This window comes from Lepus europaeus, chromosome 1, assembly GCF_033115175.1.
Source record: "Lepus europaeus isolate LE1 chromosome 1, mLepTim1.pri, whole genome shotgun sequence".
NCBI classification, from domain to species: domain Eukaryota; kingdom Metazoa; phylum Chordata; class Mammalia; order Lagomorpha; family Leporidae; genus Lepus; species Lepus europaeus.
This window is the reverse complement of record NC_084827.1, coordinates 133,364,504-133,384,694: the sequence shown is the minus strand read 5'-3', so window position 1 is coordinate 133,384,694 and position 20,191 is coordinate 133,364,504. Positions and strand designations below refer to the sequence as shown.

At 39.7% G+C, this 20,191-nt stretch overlaps 1 protein-coding gene across 2 annotated transcripts in view; it reads right to left on the bottom strand.

The window, feature by feature from the left end:
- Nucleotides 1-3,895: 3,895 nt before the first annotated feature.
- PMS1 (PMS1 homolog 1, mismatch repair system component) overlaps nt 3,896-20,191 on the bottom strand; it is a 102,766-nt gene continuing 86,470 nt past the window's right edge. For both annotated transcript variants that reach the window (XM_062189157.1, XM_062189166.1), the window contains 4 exons: nt 14,017-14,502; nt 11,556-11,686; nt 9,085-9,245; nt 3,896-4,240 (listed from right to left, as the gene is read on the bottom strand). In XM_062189157.1, the coding sequence (XP_062045141.1) occupies nt 4,076-4,240; nt 9,085-9,245; nt 11,556-11,686; nt 14,017-14,502 (943 nt within the window). In that variant the 3' untranslated portion in view covers nt 3,896-4,075. The remainder of the gene's footprint in view (nt 4,241-9,084; nt 9,246-11,555; nt 11,687-14,016; nt 14,503-20,191) is intronic.

The following is a 20,191-nucleotide window of genomic DNA, read 5'->3' as shown; positions in this document are numbered from 1 at the left end:
GGGGAAGGCACTGGAGGATGGCCCAAGTGCTTGGGCCCCTGCCACCCAGGTGGGAGACACAGAAGCAGCTCCTGGCACCTGGCTTCTGCCTGGCCCAACACTGGCCGTTGCAGCTATCTGGGGAGTGAACCAGCAGATGAAAGATGTTTCTCTCTGTAATTCTGCATTTCAAATAATAAATAAATACATCTTTTTTTTTTTCTTTTTAAGATTTATTTATTCATCCGAAAGGCAAAGTTACAGAGAGGCAGATATATATAGAGATCTTCCATACACTGGTTCTCTTTCCAGATGGCCGCAATGGCAGGAACTGGGTCCATCCAAAGTCAGGAGCCTCTTTGGGGTCCCCCACCAGGATGCAAGGGCCCAAGGACTTGGGCCATCCTATACTGCTTTCTCAGACCATAGCAGAGAGCTGGATTGAAAGAGGAGCAGTAAGGACTCGAACCGGCGCCCATATGAGATGCTGGCACTGCAGGCGGCCACTTTACCCACCACGTCACAGCACTGACCCCAACAAATAAATCTTAAAAAAAAAGTTAACGGCCTCTCAGCCCTTAGGAAAAAATTCCCAAGTAAATGCCTATGACACTCTTTTATGATCAAGATACTCTTTTCTAATCCAATCAATGTTTACTCCATTCCCTGTAACATCAACACACTGGCACATGTTGTTTTTTTTTCTGCTTTTCTTCCAGATAATTCCTTTTATGCTTTAGATTCGGGTTACTAGTTTCTTCCATAGCTTCTCCAAGTTGGGAGTAGGTATCGCTCTACACTCCATATTATATGGTATATAAGGTTATATACCTTATCATAAATTATATTGCAATTATTTTGTCTCCTTTAGAGGGCAAAAACATCTTTGTGTTCAGTGCTGGGTGTGGCACTCAAAAAATGTCATTTGAATAAACAAAGAAATGAAGATATAAGACACATGGGAAAGTTTGTTATGGTAATTTTAAGTCCAATTTGAGCAGTGTGAAAGAAATCTATTCTCCTACCCAATTTAAAAGCTTTTATGAAAAAGTGACCTGGTTTAGAGGCCTTTAATGGTTAATGGTAATGCAGACATAACTAACTCAAAAGAAGTCATTCCTGCTAATTAGATCCTGCAGAAGAATATTCAGAACAAAATAGTAAAAGACAAAATTACAGAATGTTAGAAATGGCTGTGCACTTGGCAATCAATGGCAATCAAGTTCAGCATCTTACTTTGAGATGAAGACGTGGATTTCTGTAACAGCACAGTGAGGGAGAGGTTTTTCTAAATCCTAGTTTGTTTTTGTTTACTGAGATAGATTATGATAAGAAAAAATAAATCTTCAAGAAATGGATTGAGATTGTTAGGGGAACTCTGATACATGACAGGGTAGTAGTTCTCCAGGTGGATCTCATACAGTACTAAAACAGCTGTATGCACTCAGGCAAATCATTTAAACACTCTGGGCTTCCAGTTTCTCACTTATAAAACTGGTTGGATAACTTCATATATTCTTTTTAACCAATATGAATCCACAGCATTGGCTTAGTTGAAATGCTCCAACGCCGAGAACAAGTGGAGTTCATTTAAACATTTTAAAGTGACAACTGGAACCCTAGATGGCAACTTTGGTTAAGCTGCAAGGTGCATTGACTTCCTTTGCAGTAGGTACTATTTACAATTCATCTATTTTTGTTTACTTCAGGTAACCCGAGTTTATTTAGCAGCTCCTGCTGTCCCTTTCCACACTCCAAAAAATACTGGAGAAATCTTGCAAAAATACAACGAAAAGTAAAGAGGTGAGTCAACTTTGGAGAGGAAAGAATGGGTTGTGTTTGTATTTTTGGTTAAGAAATGAAGGCTGTGGTGAAGTTGATTCCAATTCCTCCAACAAGAGCCCAAAAAAATCTGGAGAACATCATAATCACCTGGCTAATAAAAGTAACGCAAATCTGTTCGGCGTCAGGCTTAACACTTTTACACACAGTAAATCTCTTTTGATCTTGTAGGCATGGCTGGAGCGTTCACAGCTCCTTTCCCAGCAAATGTCATCAAAGAAAGGCCTTCTTCATGGCTTTGGTGCCTTCGCGTTGGCTATGGCCTAGGTTGGGTACCTAAGCCGAAGCCTCCAATCACAAGACGGCTTCGGGAAATTCACCCACCCAGAGTCCTCCTCCCCAGACAAAGGGGCAAGTGGGTAACTCGGGTTATGGCTTTCCTTTCTCTCCGGATCCCTCTGCCTTGCTCTGAACTCCCAGGGCAAGCCACCCACCCTGCAACAGCTGTTACCTCCGTCCTGGGAGCCACAGCTTCGCCGTCGCCGCCCGCTCCGGCCATTTTGTCCGGCGGTGCTGCTGGGGGCCCCGCAAGGGCTTGTGGGGGATGGACGGGCGGCGCGTGGCTTCTGCGTCAGCCTCGCCCTGAACAACGCGGACCCGGCTCCCAAAGGGCAGCCAGCCCACTGCCTTCTGCTTCCCCAGATCCTGGGGAAAAAACACGTTGCCCAAAGCTAATCTACTGTGACGGCGGCGTCAGGGCGCGCTTGGGGACTATAATTTGTTGCTCCAAAGGGTCAGCCTGTTTCTCACGGCCGGCAGTAGAGGGGTGCTGTAAGAACAGGAGCTCAGGGCAGTTACAGTAGTACCTACAATCTTAAACTTGTCTGAAAATTAAATGAGGCACGTGTTTCACATAGCCGGCAAATAGGTGGTAAACACCTGCTGCCGTTACCAGCCTGATGTGGCAGAACTCAGGATTAGAATGGGAAAAAGAAATTATCAGCTAAGTAAGAGGTCACTGGAGGACTAACGCTGACCATACTGCTAAAAAATACACAATTATGCCTGGCTGGTGCAGATTATGCAAAGCTCATCATCCTTTGCATCTGTTTCTTTTCCCTCAATTTACCCAATTAATTAAAAGGGTTTACTTCCAGGGAGATGTCCCATGTTTATAAAAAGGGCTAAGGAAGGGGGTTAAAACCAGGATTGGGGTCATGGGAGCGCAGGCTACAGGCAGAGTAACAGGTATTAAAATTTGTACCTCTTCTCATGAAGCTGGAAGGCAGAGAGAATACCTGGAACTTCTGTCTCCAGTTCCCAGAAGCGGGCTAATTTTCTAAAGGAAATTCTAAAAAGCGTTTACATGGGTGAATTCCCAACAGTAGCATGTTCTATAACAGCGTTTACAAAAGTTTTTTTAAACACATTTCATATAGAAAAGTTTGAATCCCAAATCACTTTTGTCCATAGCAATTAGGGTCAGTTTCACTGCATAAAGGATTTAACTGAACTAGTTTTAAAAACTTAATTAGTATACAACTTTTGGTAAATTTATAAAGTGTGCTTTCCTTGTGACTTCAAAACTTAAGGGCAAAGATCAAATTAGTAAATTTTTAAATACTTCTTAATCACGTGGTACTTAATGATTATGATTTTTAGTTATAATATACTTTATTTGGAAGAAAAAAAGGCATCTGAATTGCATGCATACTATTAGTCTCTTTGCAGCCATACTAATAATCTTCACAGCTTTCTGGATCTTTCTTTAAAAAAATGCCTTGTTCCTTTAACAGGCTAGAAGATTCACTTGTTAATTTCTTGTTTTGTTTACAATCTCAAAGCACAATTCTGTTAAAAAAAGGCCAGCCATCACATTCACAACTGTTAGTCTGTTAGTCGTTTTCATAACACAGGGGTTATGGTGCACTGCAAAAGCGGGGATCCAGTAGATTTGCAAATCCTATCTTTCCCGTCTCTAATCTTTCCTCTACTTTAAGGATTACATCTGAAAAAAAGAGTATATTTTCTTAAAAAAGAAATGTACCTCTTAACACAATCACCCAAGACTTATTTTCAATTTGGAGTCTACAACTTAAAATCATTATAAACGGTGGTCTTCAGAATAAATGAATCGTCTACATTAGTTTATTTAAATTTTTACATTTTCTGAAAATTTTCAATATACAAAACCAGTGAAATCTTCATTTAAAAAATAACAATTACATACATGATTAATACAAAGGCTTAAAAACTGACTCGTTTTCTGACCAAATCAATTGCACCAGTAACTAATTTTCTGAAACCTATTTAGTCATGTTGTTTCTGGGATATGTGTTAAATGATGAAAAAATGGCCGACCATGAACACATCCTTTAATTTCATTTCCAAACTGATGCTTCATTCTGTAGATAATATCTTGGATGTCCTCTTTTGGTAAGTACATGGGTAACTGTCTAGATAGACGCACTGCTTCTCCCTGTGAAGAGAAAGTCATACATTTTTACTGTGATTTACTCTGAAGCAAAAACATGTTATTCTAGCCAGAAGGAAGACAGAAAATTTATATTATTTATTCACACTAGAAATATTTTTGAGCAGCAACTACTGTGCAGATCCTAGGGATACAGTGGTGAACAAGAAAACAAAATCCCTCCTCTTGAGAAATTTATTCTAGTATACAGAAAAAGAAAAAAGATAAAAAAGTCAATGAAAATTGTAGTCAGTAAATAAAGCAAAAAATTAAACTGGGCGATGTGACAGACAATGATTACGTGGTTGGGAAAAGCTTACTTGAAGATGTGGCATTTACATTTCAATTTAAATAGCGAACCATCCTGCAAAAGCATTATGGGGGAGAAAGCACTTCAGGTAGAGAGAACATGGAAGAATTAAATATTCAGTGTGTGCCCTACACAGCTGTTAAACAGCAGAGGAATGAGATAAGGGAGTTAGGCAGGGCCAGATCACCCTCTAGCGCAGTGTGAACAATTAGTTTTAATCTAAAAGCACAGAAGGTTTTAAGCAAAAGCCTACCATTTCTTTCACACTCACACTGAAACAATCAGGCGGCTGCTGTGTGGGGTGGAGTGTGAGGTGGGTAAGAACTGAAGCAAGGAGTCTCTGAGCGACCACTGCAGTCCTGGTGAACAGCTATGGCTAGGATGATAATCGTGGGGACAGAGGGGACAATACAGATGACTGCAGGCAGTCAGATGACTTGGTGATGGACTGGTTATAAGGGATGCAGCAACAAGGATAATCTCCACATTTGGGGAACGGTAATGCTATTTTCTGGGATATGGAAGAATATTGAATTTCAAAGATCTTGAATCATAACAGCCTATTCAACTCACAAACTTCTTACTTCTTTATTCCAACTAAAACTTTTTTACTCATTTTGATTTCTCCTCTGCAATCCCTCTGTATTCTGACCCACCAGCAACCCTCTGTAAATTTCCCCTAGTTAAGGCAGGAACAGTGAGATATTAAAGATACTAGCTATAACAACCTAATACTCTGTTAGATTTCCTTTTAGAATTTGTGGCCGGCGCTGCGGCTCACTTGGCTAATCCTCCACCTGTGGCACCAGCACCCCAGTTCTAGTCCCAGTTGGGGTGCCGGATTCTGTCCCGGTTGCTCCTCTTCCAGTCCTCCTCTCTGCTGTGACCCGAGAGTGCAGTGGAGGATGGCCCGGGTGCTTGGGCCCTGCACCTGCATGGGAGACCAGGAGAAGCACCTGGCTCCTGGCTTCAGATCAGTGCGGTGTGCCGGCCGCAGCGGCCATTTAGGGGGGTGAACCAACGGAAGGAAGACTTCTCTCTCTCTCTCTCTCTCTCACTAACTCTGCCTGTCAAAAAAAATAAAAAATAATTTAATTTGTATTCCACTAGTACCTAATGGTTTCTTGTGTGAGGGAACTTCAAAGAGTTGATGGCAAATTTGTGAAGGAGGAATGAAGAGAGAAGAGCAAGAGAGAGAGAGATCCTATCCATGGGTTTACTTCCCAAATTCCCCCAACAGCGAGGGATGCAGATGGGCTAAGACCAAAGCTGGGAATTCAGTTCAGGTCCCCCATGTATGTGGCAGGAAACCAAATCTTAAGCCACTGACTCTGCCTCTTGAGGAGGAAGCTGGTCAGAGCCAGAGCCATAGATCAAATCCACATACTTGGATGAGGGACACAGACATCTCTCTTAATTGTTAGGTGGTGAAAAGCCCACCCAAGCATTATCTTTCAATTCCATCTCCCGTGAAGTTTCTAAAGTCCCTTGTATTTAATGGATTCACATTTTCTTCACTTACTTTCTTGTTATTCCATCATATCCATCTTTCCAATCGTTATAAAGGACTTCTTACAAGTTCTACCAAGCACTACTGGGAGTCATGAAACTGTCATGACTGTATTCCATACAAATGCTTGCTCTTACGAGGTCACCAAGAAATTTTATTCTCTAATCAGCCTTCTTTTATTGTACCTACACCTCGTTTTCAGATCTTTATCACCAGACTGAAATTCCCAGTATCTTTCCAGCCTCTTCATTCTCAGCAGGTAACTTCTACTTCTACTCTTTCATCAACCTAAACATTTCACTTTCCCTGCCTTGTTTTACTCAATTCAAGTATAGTTTTTCCCTTCTAAATCTTTTTTTTTTTTTTTTTGACAGGCAGAGTGGATAGTGAGAGAGAGAGAGATAAAGGTCTTCCTTTTGCCGTTGGTTCACCCTCCAATGGCCGCCGCGGTAGTGCGCTGCGGCCGGCGCACCGCGCTGATCCGATGGCAAGAGCCAGGTGCTTCTCCTGGTCTCCCATGGGGTGCAGGGCCCAAGGACTTGGGCCATCCTCCACTGCACTCCCTGGCCACAGCAGAGAGCTGGCCTGGAAGAGGGGCAACCCGGACAGGATCGGTGCCCCGACCGGGACTAGAACCCGGTGTGCCGGCGCCGCAAGGTGGAGGATTAGCCTAGTGAGCCGCAGCGCCGGCCCCCTTCTAAATCTTATATCCTTATCCCATCTTCCCCTCTGCCTCTTCTAGAACATTTGGTCTCCCAATAAAGATTGTTGGTCTTGGGGCCTGTGCTGTGGTATAGCAGTTCAAATCCTAGCTACTCTACTTCCACTCTGGCCCCTTGCTAATGTGCCTGGCAAAGCAGCGGAATATGTCCCAAGTACTTGGGTCCCTGCACCCATGTGGGAGACCCAGAAGAAGCTCTTGGCTCTGGATTGGCCCAGCTCCAGCCACTTGGGGAATAAACCAGTGCTTGGAAGGTTTTTCTCTCTTTCTCGCTCTCCTTTCTCTCTTTTGAATAAAAAAGAAAAAAGAAAAAAGACTGTCAGTCTTTTCTACCAATTCAGTACAAACATGCTAAATATCCTCTTTCCTACCTTTCACTACAACATGGCTTGATGTCTACTACCACTCTACTCTTTAACCACTGGCAAATGTCTTCCATCCCCACTGATGGCTGTTTTCAAGGTTATCACCATTTTGGTGGTCTTCCAACCACCAGTACTCTATACAGAATGTGATACTACTTAGTTGTGTTTAAATTTCTCTCTCCCATGACTTTTGTTATCTACTCCTTTCTTGGCTCTCCTTCCAGTTTTTACTTTTGATTTCTTATTCCACTTGGCTTAAATGGAAGTTATTGCTGTGGTTCTAACTTCTCTCCTTTTTTGTTTTAGACTATATTCCTTAGCAATCATATGCACTACTAATTTAATATAGCAAGAAGTATAGTATTAGCAAAAAAAAATTTTTTTCAATCCAGTCTCAACCATTTTTTCTCCATTATTTGTGAAGTTTTTTTCTCCTCCATGTTCAGTACACAGAACACTACTCACAACTCTAAATCTTAATTTAAGCTCTTTCTAACTCATACAAAAGAAAAAATTCCTTTAAAGTCTGTAGAAACTATTTTCAAACTGTCTCAGCAACAGCCTGAGAATGTCAATACTATAAAACTCCCCAAGTATTCAGTACTCAATACATTCTTCAGAAAGGGTCACAGATTTGACTTTCAGAATGCAAAGGTCATACCATGTTTTCCAAACAAACAAAAAAAATAAGGTTCATTTTTAAAAAGGGGGAGGAACTTTGTAAGAATTCTGGAATATATTTGTAAAATAATACCAGCCCACCTTAAGGGATATCTAGAACCTCAAATTTCAATGCAGTTGTTTTCTTGCCACTATCTTACACTTAGCCATTTTAAAGTTTATAATCTTTCTCAATCCTCTTATTTTTGATTTCTTTAAAGAAAATTCCAACATTACATTTCCCATTTGTAGTTGATATTATTATTATTTTTTTTTTATTTTTTATTTTTTATTTTTTTGACAGGCAGAGTGGACAGTGAGAGAGAGAGACAGAGAGAAAGGTCTTCCTTTTGCTGTTGGTTCACCCTCCAATGGCCGCCGCGGTAGCGCGCTGCGGCCGGCGCACCGCGCTGTTCCGATGGCAGGAGCCAGGTGCTTCTCCTGGTCTCCCATGGGGTGCAGAGCCCAAACACTTGGGCTATCCTCCACTGCACTCCCTGGCCACAGCAGAGAGCTGGCCTGGAAGAGGGGCAACCGGGACAGGATCGGTGCCCCGACTGGGACTAGAACCCGGTGTGCCGGCGCCGCAAGGCGGAGGATTAGCCTGTTGAGCCACGGCGCCGGCCTGTAGTTGATATTATTAGAAAACCAAAATCTCCACATATTCAGTAACTTCCTTCTCTTCTTTTGCTCTTAAACAGATAAGGAGTGAGGGTGAAGGTGGAATGGGGTAGGTGTTTGACCTAGTGATTGATACTCATGTCCCACAATATAGTGCCCGGGTTTGATTCCTAGGTCTTGCTCATAACTGGAATTTCCTGTTAATGCAGATCCTAGGAAGTATGGCTAAAGTAACTGGATCCCTGCCACCCACATGGGAGACGTAGACTGAGTTCCTAACTCTTAGCTCTGACCCAAACCTGGCCCAAGGTGGTATGGGTATTTGGAGAGTGAACCAGCAACCAGCTGATGGAAGCAGGGTGCAGACTAGTTCTGAATCCATTCTATGGGAATTACTTATGGTAACAAGTAAGAAAAAGGTCTCATCCATAAATCTCTTCCTCACTATGTCCCAAATGTTATGGTAAAGATTCATTACAGAGTTTACCACAACCATTCTATGATGTGAAACTTCCAATGGAGTTTTTTCAACAGTACTTCCTTCTTACATGCAACTAATAAAGCTTACAGAAATAATTTCACTATTTAAAACTTTATAATTTTATTATGAAATAATTAAGTATCTTAAAACCTAGTCAACCTATATAATCTAATAATCCGTACCTCTAAATAACTTATTACTTTGCGAGGTCTACATTCAAATATTTCCTTTGCATTTTTGTATAATATGGCATTCAGAATTTCTTTTAAATCTGTTATTCCATAGAAGGGGAGACAATTAGCCATTCCTTCTATTTCCAAGTAGTTTTCAGCAATGGAAACTCCTGAAAAAAGAAAAAACATACATAGCATTAGGTTATTTTAAATTATATTCCAGACCATGTCCATAAAACATCATTGCTAAAACACTTAGTGAGCCTTCAGTAGAATTTAATATAGTCAGGACAGTTTTGTTCCTTAGCTGGTGAACAAATAGCAATTTCCCATAGGACTTCACATTAAGTCATAAGTGCTCATTGACACATGTGCTTTATATAATTTAATTTAATCTCAATTACTGCGGATCTGCTCCTTACATTTGTTTAGAACATTTCTTACTTTGGAGAGAAAATGGAGTCCCATGACATTAATTAAAATGAAACTGGTCTAAGCATTTTAGCAACTGTGGCTCTTCAAGTTGTAGTCTAATATTGCAATACCCAACTTAGAGGCCTGAATTATTTCTGTGATTCTTCTAATAAATTTAAAAATTTACATATTGACATTAATATACTGTTAATTCAAGAAAATGAAATACAAATGTTTGTTGAAAATATTTTACTAGGACAATGTTTAAAACTAACTAATTGGGGCCAGTACTGTGGTGTGGTGGTTAAAGCCACCTGTGGTGCTGGCATCCCAAATGGGTGCTGGTTAGAGTCCTGGCTGCTCCAGTTCCGATGCAGCTCCCCGCTAATGTGCCTGGGAAAGCAGCAGAAGATGGCCCAAGTGCTAGGGCCCTTGAACCCATGTGGGAGACCCAGAAGAAGCTCCTGGTTCCTGGCTCCTTGCTTCATCCTGGCCCAGCCCCAACCGTTGCAGCCATCTGGGGAGTGACCAGCAGATGGAAAATCTCCCTGTCTGTCTCTCTGTAATTCTGCTTTCAAATAAATAAATCTTTAAAAAAAACCAAAAACCTCACTAATTAGCTATTACTCAAACTACTTTAAAGAGTTTAAAAACTGAAATAAAACTAAAAACTACCTACAAGATTGGATCCACAAACACACAACTATGAAGATCCAATCCCTAACCTGAATGGCCACTGACTTTCCTCCAAACACCCAGTTTGCAAATGGCACAGCTGGGATTTGGCTCACTCTCTGCACTCCAAGTCTAAATATCTAGAACTGAGGTGTGAGGTAGGAAGTTTAGGGTAGGTATCTTAACTGCATAACTCAAGTTGGATTTAGTTGTTTCAGTCCAGAACACTTAAGCATTTCCTATATTTACCGAATTCCAAGCTTTTGTACAATGTTTTTACCTATTTTCTTGTTTCTGCAAACATTGCTCTTTTTTTCAGCTGAACTTTGTTTTTCTATACTTTGAGCATGACAAGTTTAGGGTAGGCTGGGTAAAACTGGAGTCATTTTTCATGGTGTCACTGTGGCCCTTGACACCAGATGAAGGGAAAGTTACAGGACAAGGCCAGTTGAGAAAGCTAGGGTAGAGGGCCCTTTAGTATATAAAGTATAAAAAAACAAAGAAATGGATTCTATTATTTATTTTTTTCTATCTACCCAATGAATTTCCATTCTAAGAAAAGCGGGCCAGGCCGGCGCTGTGGCATAGCGGCTAAAGTCGCTGCCTGTAGTGCCGGCATCCCATATGGGTGCCAGTTCGAGACCTGGCTGCTCCACTTCCAATCCAGCTCTTTGCTATGTTCTGGGAAAGCAGTAGAGGATGGCCCAAGTCCTTGGGCCCCAGCACCCATTGGGAGACCCAGAGGAAGCTCCTGGCTTCTGGATTGGTGCAGTTTCAGCTGTTGCGGCCAAATGGGGAATGAATCAGTGGATAGAAGACTCTCTCTCTCTCTCTGCATCTCCTTCTCTCTCTGTGTAACTCTATCTTTCGAATAAATAAATAAATAAATAAATAAATCTTAAAAAGAAAAAGAAAAGCGGGCCATCAGTCTTCTAGCAAGGCCATGGAATCAAGTCACCCACTTTCCAAACAGTAAGACTGATGATGCCCCATGTCTACTTGGCAAAATCAGTAAATGCTTTTGAAAAAGGAGGAGGTCAATTTCTGTTAGGCCTTTTCAGTATCCCACATGTTTGTTTCATCATCTAAAATAGTATTTTGATAAATTTAATTAAAGCAGTCTGGCAAAAGGTGGCAAAAATTACAATAAGACCACCTACTTGGTCAGCTTTGAAAATGTAAATGCAAGGCATTGGACTGAAAGAGTTTCTCAACTTGCTTGTTTCAGGCAGAGGGGATCTTTTGAAATCTGTGCTATTTCATAGCCAACATTAGCTTTCTAGTGGGACAAAAATATACTTCTAAATAAGATCTGTAAATTAAAACTAAAATGTAGCTCTTGGAATAAAACATCTCTCCAAGTCAGGAAACAGTAAACTGTATTATCATACCTGGTATCAATTTTATCTTGAAACCATTTGCTGTAAGACGAGGATCAGACAGGTAAGTTGATCCACTGTACTTCTGGTCATCTGCTGTCATTTTATATAAAATCTCTAAATAATGAGATCCATTAAAAAGACTGAAAAAGAAATTATAGTCTGTTAGCTTATGAAACATGCAGAATGAAAGAATAACAAAGGTAATCCAGTGGACCTTTGAAAATTGTTATCTTCTACCAAAATCCAGGTCTAAATTGCACTGTGAGAAACTTTATTCTGTCAATAGAAGGCCTACTACATACAGTGTATAGAAAGAAGGAAGAACACACATAAAAACAGTTTCTATCTTCTAGAATGTTACAAACTCAACGTGAAATTAAAAATTTTTTAAAAATATAACACAAATGAAAACTTTATTTTAAATTATGCTATTTTATATGTCTAAAATAAGACATAATACATTGTCAAGTGGTCCCATCCCGCCAAATTTTCAAATGATAGTGACGTTTTCTTCAGTAACAAAAAGAGACATGTATCTTAAAGACAGACATATATCTTTTTCTCCCAGGAACTTATAAATATATTAGTTGACTTTAGAAGGGCATTTTTCAGTCTTCTGCATGACATATTTGGCAAAGGTGGTATATGGAATGATTCTGAGTGGTGCAGTTCCTAAACAAAATTTTGAAAAAGCCAAGGATTGGGGCCAGCACCATGGCTCACTTGGTTAATCCTCTGCCTGCGGTGCTGGCATCCCATATGGGCGCCGGGTTCTAGTCTCGGTTGCTCCTCTTCCAGTCCAGCTCTCTGCTGTGGCCCGGGAGGGCAGTGGAGGATGGCCCAGGTGCTTGGGCCCATGCACCCGCATGGGAGACCAGGAAGAAGCACCTGCCTCCTGGCTTCGGATCGGTGTGGCTCCAGCCGTAGCGGCCATTTGTGGGGTGAACCAACGGAAGGAAGACCTTTCTCTCTGTCTCTCTTTCTCACTGTCTATAACTCTATCTTTCAAATAAAAATAAATAAATAAACAGTTAAAAAAAAAAAAAAAGAAAAAGCCAAGAATTATCTAGGGTACAAACCAACCTCTCAGATGGATTTTAAATTGATCAGGGGACTGCATAACTCAATAGTTGTTGTAAGGGTCTGTTGTGGTGACATGTAAAAGGTTACCTTTCTCTTTCATTCAATGAAAACCTGAATGCTCATTAAATGGTAGATAATTCACATGTACCAACGGCACTATTCTATATTCCAGCACAAGAAGATGTGCTATTTCATTACAATCATATACTTCTTAAAAAAGCAAATGAATAAATGAAATCTTTGCTAGTAAGCTCTAAATGGTTGATGACTCCACAGCTGTGAGAACAGATACCAGAGAGCAGAGCTCTGGCTCTATATCAGATGTCCTCTGTATCTCCTAACCAACATTCCAAAAATCAATCTGAGCTGGCAGTGACAGTTGTGATGATCATATAGCATGCCAATTAATAGAGCAGGCTCCACAGTCAAATTGTCTAGACTGGAATCTTGAATGCATGGCTTATTCACTGCCTTCGTGAGTCTAGGTAAGTTATACAGCCACTCTATGTTTCAGCCTCCTCATTTATGAACTATGAATGACAGAACCTACCTCATAAAGTTGCTTTGAAGGTCAGATCACAAAAACACATAGCAAAGTCCCTATCACACAGTAAATGTTCAATAAACATTAACTATTGTCATTGTTATTATAAGTACTTTGTATTTTATAGATATCTAAACTGGTGATAATAAGGGATTTAAGAGACACAACCAAAAGTCATGTGTGGATCTTGTAGATAGAAATTTTTACAGAAGTCATTAAACTATTTTAAAACTGTAAAGAAAATGGCAATTTGAAACAATGGGGAATAATTCCAAGAGATTATTGTAAAAGATATGAAAAAGGTATGGTGGTTAGGTAAGAAAATATACAGTTTTGAAAGAGAAAGATTAACAGAGGGAATTGTTCTAAAATACTTTGGCAAGGAAAATAAAAATATAAGCATATAAGTATACATACATATATATATATACACATACATATATATATATAAAAGGACAGATAAAGAAAATGTGACAAAATCTTGATTACTGTTGATACAGACATTCAATGTATAATTCTATTTTGGTATATGTTTGAAAATGTTAAACTAGGGTATATAATAGAAGGTGGTCATGGTAATATAACCTCAGAATTATCCTAGGGAAGTCACTATCATACAGAAGAAATGAACTTTAATGTCAGAAGTGAAATACCTAGAACATTCTAAAGTTATTTATGAGCAACAGATTCCCTCAAACAAAAATAACATTTTAAAAATATTTCCTTAAATATCACATACCCCTATTAGGAAACTTCCAGTTTTTACCTTCAATTTCTAATCAGTTATGCATTACTATTTTAAACTCTAATAGAAGTTTAAAAAATTATGTAACTCCATCATACCTCTCTGTTAAAATAATTGGCTTTTCCAGTGGCTCTGCAGGAAGTTTATGGTTCTCAAGAAGTCTTTTAAATAGCAGGGCTTCCTCTACTCTATATGGATTTAGTAACATCACCTCTGTTTTGGATATCATTAACCATGCATCAGGAAAGCTAAGATTGTGGATGAAACAATGTTCATCTTTGTCTTCTAAGTCAAATTTATTTTGTTTCTCAAAATTTATTTTTAACTTTTCCATAGAGAAAGGGATGGATACTATTTTAATATTGTCACTCCTTTTTTTTTCAACATGAGACTGAAAGAGCTCATCGAGTTTTGGCTGATTAGATAATGAAGCTTTCAACTTGTGTTTCTGTGCCAAATTCCACGCACTGGTGTGTTTTATCTTTTTTCTGCCATCTTTTAATGGTATTTGTGACTCCTGTTCAAGGGCTCTTTTCATTTGACTATTGTACCGTTCCAAGTCTTTTGTAGCCTTCTCTTCATATCTAGGAATAGAGATAAAATAGAACTAATGAAGTCATAATCACAAATACATTAATGATTTGAAACATATTTATAATAAAAATAAAAAGCTCATCATCCCATATGGGTGCTGGTTTGAGTCGTGGTTGCTACACTTCTGACCCAGCTCTCTGCTAATGAATGGCCTGGAAAATAATGGAGTATGTCCCAAGTGCTTGGGCCCTTGCACTCATGTGAGAGACCCAGAGAAGCTCCTAGCTTCAGACCCACCTAGCTCCGGCTGTTGCAGCGATTGGGGAGTGAACCAGCAGATGGAAGATCTATCTCTCCCTCCCTCACTCCTTCCTTCCCTCCCTCCCTCCCTCTCTCTCTCTCTCTTTGTAACTCTGTTTCTCAAATAAGCAAATCTTAAATAAATAAATAAATAAATAGCTGGCATTGCGGGTTCAATAGTGACAAAGAAATGTCTATTGGACTAACTTTCCTGCATATAAAAAACTCTGAACAAAACAGAAATATCATCAATTTAAAATAGGCATCAATTTAAAACTGCCAAAAGCAGGTAGAAATTAGAATGGGTTCAACCTTTGGAAAAAAAGACAGGCACATTAATACAGTTTTTATCCAGAGGGTAGTCTCCAGCATTAAGAGGGATGGGGTGGCTAGAACTCAAATCAGAAAGTAGCACTAATTAAGTCATCAGAACACGGAGCTACTTGCTTGCAGAACAAATGAAACTTGAGAGAGAAAAATCCCAGAAAATCCCATGTGTGGGAGCCCAGAGGAAAACAACCACAAAAAGACTAAATGAGCTGAACAGAGCAATCAGCTGTTGCCTAGTACAAAGGGAGGTTGAAGTTTAAATTCCACATAGTTTTATGCTTGGTAAACACCTTGGGCTTTCAATTAAAACTGGAAAAGGCTGCATTTTATGGTAAAAACACTAAGGAAGTTGTCCCAGGATAAAGGGCAACAAAGTGCAAAATGAAGCCTTCACACACTGAGAGTGAGCATTAGAAATATCAATGGTTGGCAGAACAGACATCAAAAGTTTTCAGAAGAAGATAACAGAATCCAGAGTTTTAGACCAGTGATCCACAATGCCCAATATACAATCAGAAGTTACCATTCAAGCAGTAAACGGAAAACATGTGAGTCATGATCACGAGAAAAGTGGTCTGCAGAAGCCAACCTTAAGATAATCCAGATGTTAGTTAACAACAACAAAAAAACCCAAGCCCCCCAAAAACCTACATAACATTAAAACAGGTATTTATAAATGGTTAAGGACTTAAAGCAGATCAGAGACAGCAAAACAAATGGTCAGCAAACTTGAAGACAGATCAGTACAAATGATCCAATCTCAGTGAGAGAGAAAACTGACGACTGAAAAAGCATCACAGTGACCTTTGGCACAAAAAGCAATCTAACATATTAACTGAAGATCCAGATGAAAAATAGAATCCTGGTAAAGGAAATAGTATTTGAAACAATTAGGGATGATAAGTAGCCAATGTGGAGAAATACAACAACTTACAGAAACAAGAACATCAGAGAGTCAATCCCAAGTAAGATAAATGTACATGAATCCATAGCTTGGTTTATTACATTCCCACTGATGAAAACCAAAGTTAGATAAAAATCTGTAAAGCAGTTAGAGAGAAGAAAATGACAATACAAAAAGGAAACAACACCAACGATGGATATCATTAGGAGCAATACAGAGCCAGTCAACAGTGAAAGCTTTCAAGTGACAAAAGGTCCTAGTATTCTATTATAGCAAAAATGCCTTTCAAAAACAAACAGGAAATACACATTTTCATATAAAAGGAAAATGAGAATTTGTTCCCAGCATGCTTACCCTACAATGGAATGACACCAGGACATACATGGAATTACACTTAAAAGGTTTTTAAGATTTTTTGTAAGATGATATATTATTGACTGTAGATCATGAAAATTAAACATATATAATGTAATCACTAAAAAAAAAATAATTCAAAGCCAACAGAGGAATTAAAAGTAGGTACCTGGGAGGGTGGTTATGGGGGGAAAAAGCCACTATAATCGAAAAGTTGTACTTTGGAAATTTATATTTATTTAATAAAAGTTAAAAAAAAAAAAAAAGTAGGTACTAAAGGTACTGTGGCATAGCAATGGTGATGCTGGCATTCCTAATGGGCCCCAGTTCACGATCCAGCTGCTCCACTTTCAAACCAGCTCCCTGCTGGTCTGGGAAAAACATCAGAAGATGGGCCTATTGCTTGGATCCCTGTACCCACGTGGGAGAACTTAAAGAAGCCCCTGGCTCTGGCCTGGCCCAGCCTCAGCTGTTGTGGCCATCTGGGGACTGAACCAGCAGATGAAAGATTTCTCTATCTCTCCCTCTCTCTGTGTAACTCTGATTTTCAAATAAATAAATCTTTTTAAAAAAGTAGAAACTAAAATACTCGAAGATTTTAAAATACTTTTAGAAAAGATGTGGGACAAATAGGAAACTGGCAGATCTAAACCCAAACATATCCATTACAATGTTACATGAACTAAATGTTCCAGTTAAAAGGCAGAAAATATCAGACTGTATTTAAAAAGTTAACAGTCAATTTTAAAGACATAGATAATGTCAAATTAAAAGGATGAAAAAAGATACACCACAGACAGGCATTTGGCTCAGCAGTTAAGCTGCGCTTGGGATGCCTGCATTCCTTATCACAGCGCCTGGGTTTGAGTCTCAGTTCCCCTCTCCATTCCAGCTTCCTGCTAACATGCACATTGGCAGGTAGCAGGTAATGGCTCAAGTAGATTTCCTACCACCCAGTTAGAAGATCCAGTTTAAGTTCCTGGCTCCTGGCTCCTGGCTCTTGTGGGCTATGTGGGGAGAAGACCAACAGATGGGAAATCTCTCTCTGCCTTTCAAATGAAAAGAAAGGGAGAGAAGGAAAGAAAAAAGGAAGGGAAGAAAAAAAGTCACATTGTGCAAACTGTAAGCATAAGAAATCCAGAGAGGCTGTGTAATGTAAGACGAAGTAAATTTCAATATCAGAAGTAAAAGAGAAACATTTCATGTTGACAAAAAGGGTGATTACAAAGGTGTAACAGTCACAAATGTTTATGCACCTAATTAACAGCTTTAACTTAACATGAAGCAAAACCTTACATATCTACAAGTAAAAATCCAGAATCAAGACTTCAACATCTTATCATAATAACTGAAAAAATTAGACTAAAAACAACAAAAAAATCAGCTATAAGACATAGGAAATAATATCAACCATTTGATTTTAATTGATATTTTAGAATACTACCATCTAGCAACTGTACAATTCAGGTGTTTTAAGTGAACTCAGAACATTCATCAAGATAGATGCTATGCTGGGTCTCAATTCTTAATTCATTCCAAAAGACTGGAATCAAATTGAGTATTTTCGGCCGGCGCAACGGCTCACTAGGCTAATCCTCCGCCTTGCGGCGCCGGCACACCGGGTTCTAGTCCCAGTCGGGGCACCGATCCTGTCCCGGTTGCCCCTCTTCCAGGCCAGCTCTCTGCTGTGGCCAGGGAGTGCAGTGGAGGATGGCCCAAGTCCTTGGGCCCTGCACCCCATGGGAGACCAGGAGAAGTACCTGGCTCCTGCCATCAGATCAGCGCAGTGCGCCGGCCACAGCGCGCCTACCACGGCGGCCATTGGAGGGTGAACCAACGGCAAAAGGAAGACCTTTCTCTCTGTCTCTCTCTCACTGTCCACTCTGCCTGTCAAAAAAAAAAAAAAAAATTGAGTATTTTCTTTGCCCATGACAAATTTAAAAATCAATAATTTATTCAGAAAATATTTGGAAATGAAACAACACAGTTTTATTTATAATAGCCCAAACTCATAACAACCCAAATGCCTATCAACTGTATATTGAATAAGCAATACTCATGTATTGATACAACTGAGTATTACTCTTCTACTAAAAAGGGAACTGCAGGTAGACTCAACAACGTAAGTAAGCCAATGATTTTTTTTTTTTTTTAATACATGAATTTTAAATGCTGGCAACACCAAGCCAAAGTAAGAGAAACCACAACAGTAAATGCCCACGGAGACCGGCTAGGAGATGGCATGAGGGACCTTTCTGGAATGATGAAAATCTTCTGTATTTTATTTTGGGTGGTGGTTATAGGAGCGTACACCACTTACGAAAAGGAAACATACTACAATTCACACTGGGTACGTTTTACCTAATTTAAAAAACATTTTAAAAATGTATGAGAGCACAGAGATAGAGAGTGAGAGTGAGAGAGAGAGAGAATGAAGAAATGACTGGAGTCATTCTAGATCCAAACAGTTATTTATATATTTGTTGTAACATCAACATAGAATAAACAACTGAGCAGTACAAAAGAAAATTTGCAAGCATTAATACTCCATTTAGCAACAAAATACTAGGAAAATCAGTCATTACACAAAGTAGAAAGTATATGATTAAAATTGTGATAGTTTCAGCATAGCTAAATGCTTTTTTCAGTACCATCTAATTGAACTCCATTTCGAAGGTACAGGATATTGGACATTTTGAAATACTGGGTAGAGGGACCGGCGTTGTGGTGCAGTGGGTCAATGCCCTGGCCTGAAGCGCCAACATCACATATGGGCAGTTGGTTCTAGTCGCGGCTGCTCCTCTTCCGATCCAGCTCTCTGCTATGGCCTGGGAAAGCAGTAGAAGACAGCCCAAGTCCTTGGGCCCCTGCACCCATGTGAGAGACCCGGGAGAAGCTCCTGGCTCCTGGCTTCGGAAGCACAGCTCCGGCCGTTGCAGCCACCTGGGGAGTGAACCAGTGGATGGAAGACCTCTCTCTGCCTCTGCCTCTCTCTGTAACTCTTTCAAATAAATAAAATAATTTTTTTTTTTATAAAAAAAGAAAGCAATACTGGGTAGAATGTGAAGAAGTCTTGTCTTTTTCGTAGGCTAAGTGTCCACTCCTTGCTCTGTCTTTAAAGGCTCCTCAGGTGACTGCAGTGCACACTCAGAACCGGAAGCTACTGCTGTGTGTTCAGCAGAGTGTGGTAGTTAAGAGACAGATCTTGGAGAGGGTCTGCCTAGCCTAATTCTGCCACTTGTAGCTCTGTAAACCCATGCCAATCATTTAATCTTTCTCTGTCTCAGTATATCATCTGTTATACATGGTTAATCTGCTACTATTTCATAGTTTTGTTGTGAGGAATAAAATGAGTTACAATGCGTTACGTGCTTAGAATAGTGTGGTATATGGTAAATGGTGATAAAATATTTGCTGCCACTATTTCTGATCAAAAAATACAAATCTTAAAATGAATAGGACACATGACTGACTAAAGATTGGTAACTAATTGGGGATTTCAAAATGGATAATTTAAATTTGAGACTAGACAATTAACACTATTTCTAGCCTCCTACTTAAATGCCACTCTTAGGATCATTGGTTACTATCCTCACTCTGTCTTTTATGACCTTGTCTAAATATGATCAGAGTCGGTAAACTTGGAAGGCTTCCATAACCTTGGCAACTCATGACGACAGCCTAGGATGGTTACTGGCGCCATAAACTAGAGTGTCAATTTGTTGGGTCAACAACAGGAGCCACTGTGCACTTGCTCCTCATGTGGGATCTCTGTCCTTAATGTGCTGTACATTGTGATTTAATGCTATAACTAGTACTCAAACAGTATGTTTCACTTTGTGTTTCTATGT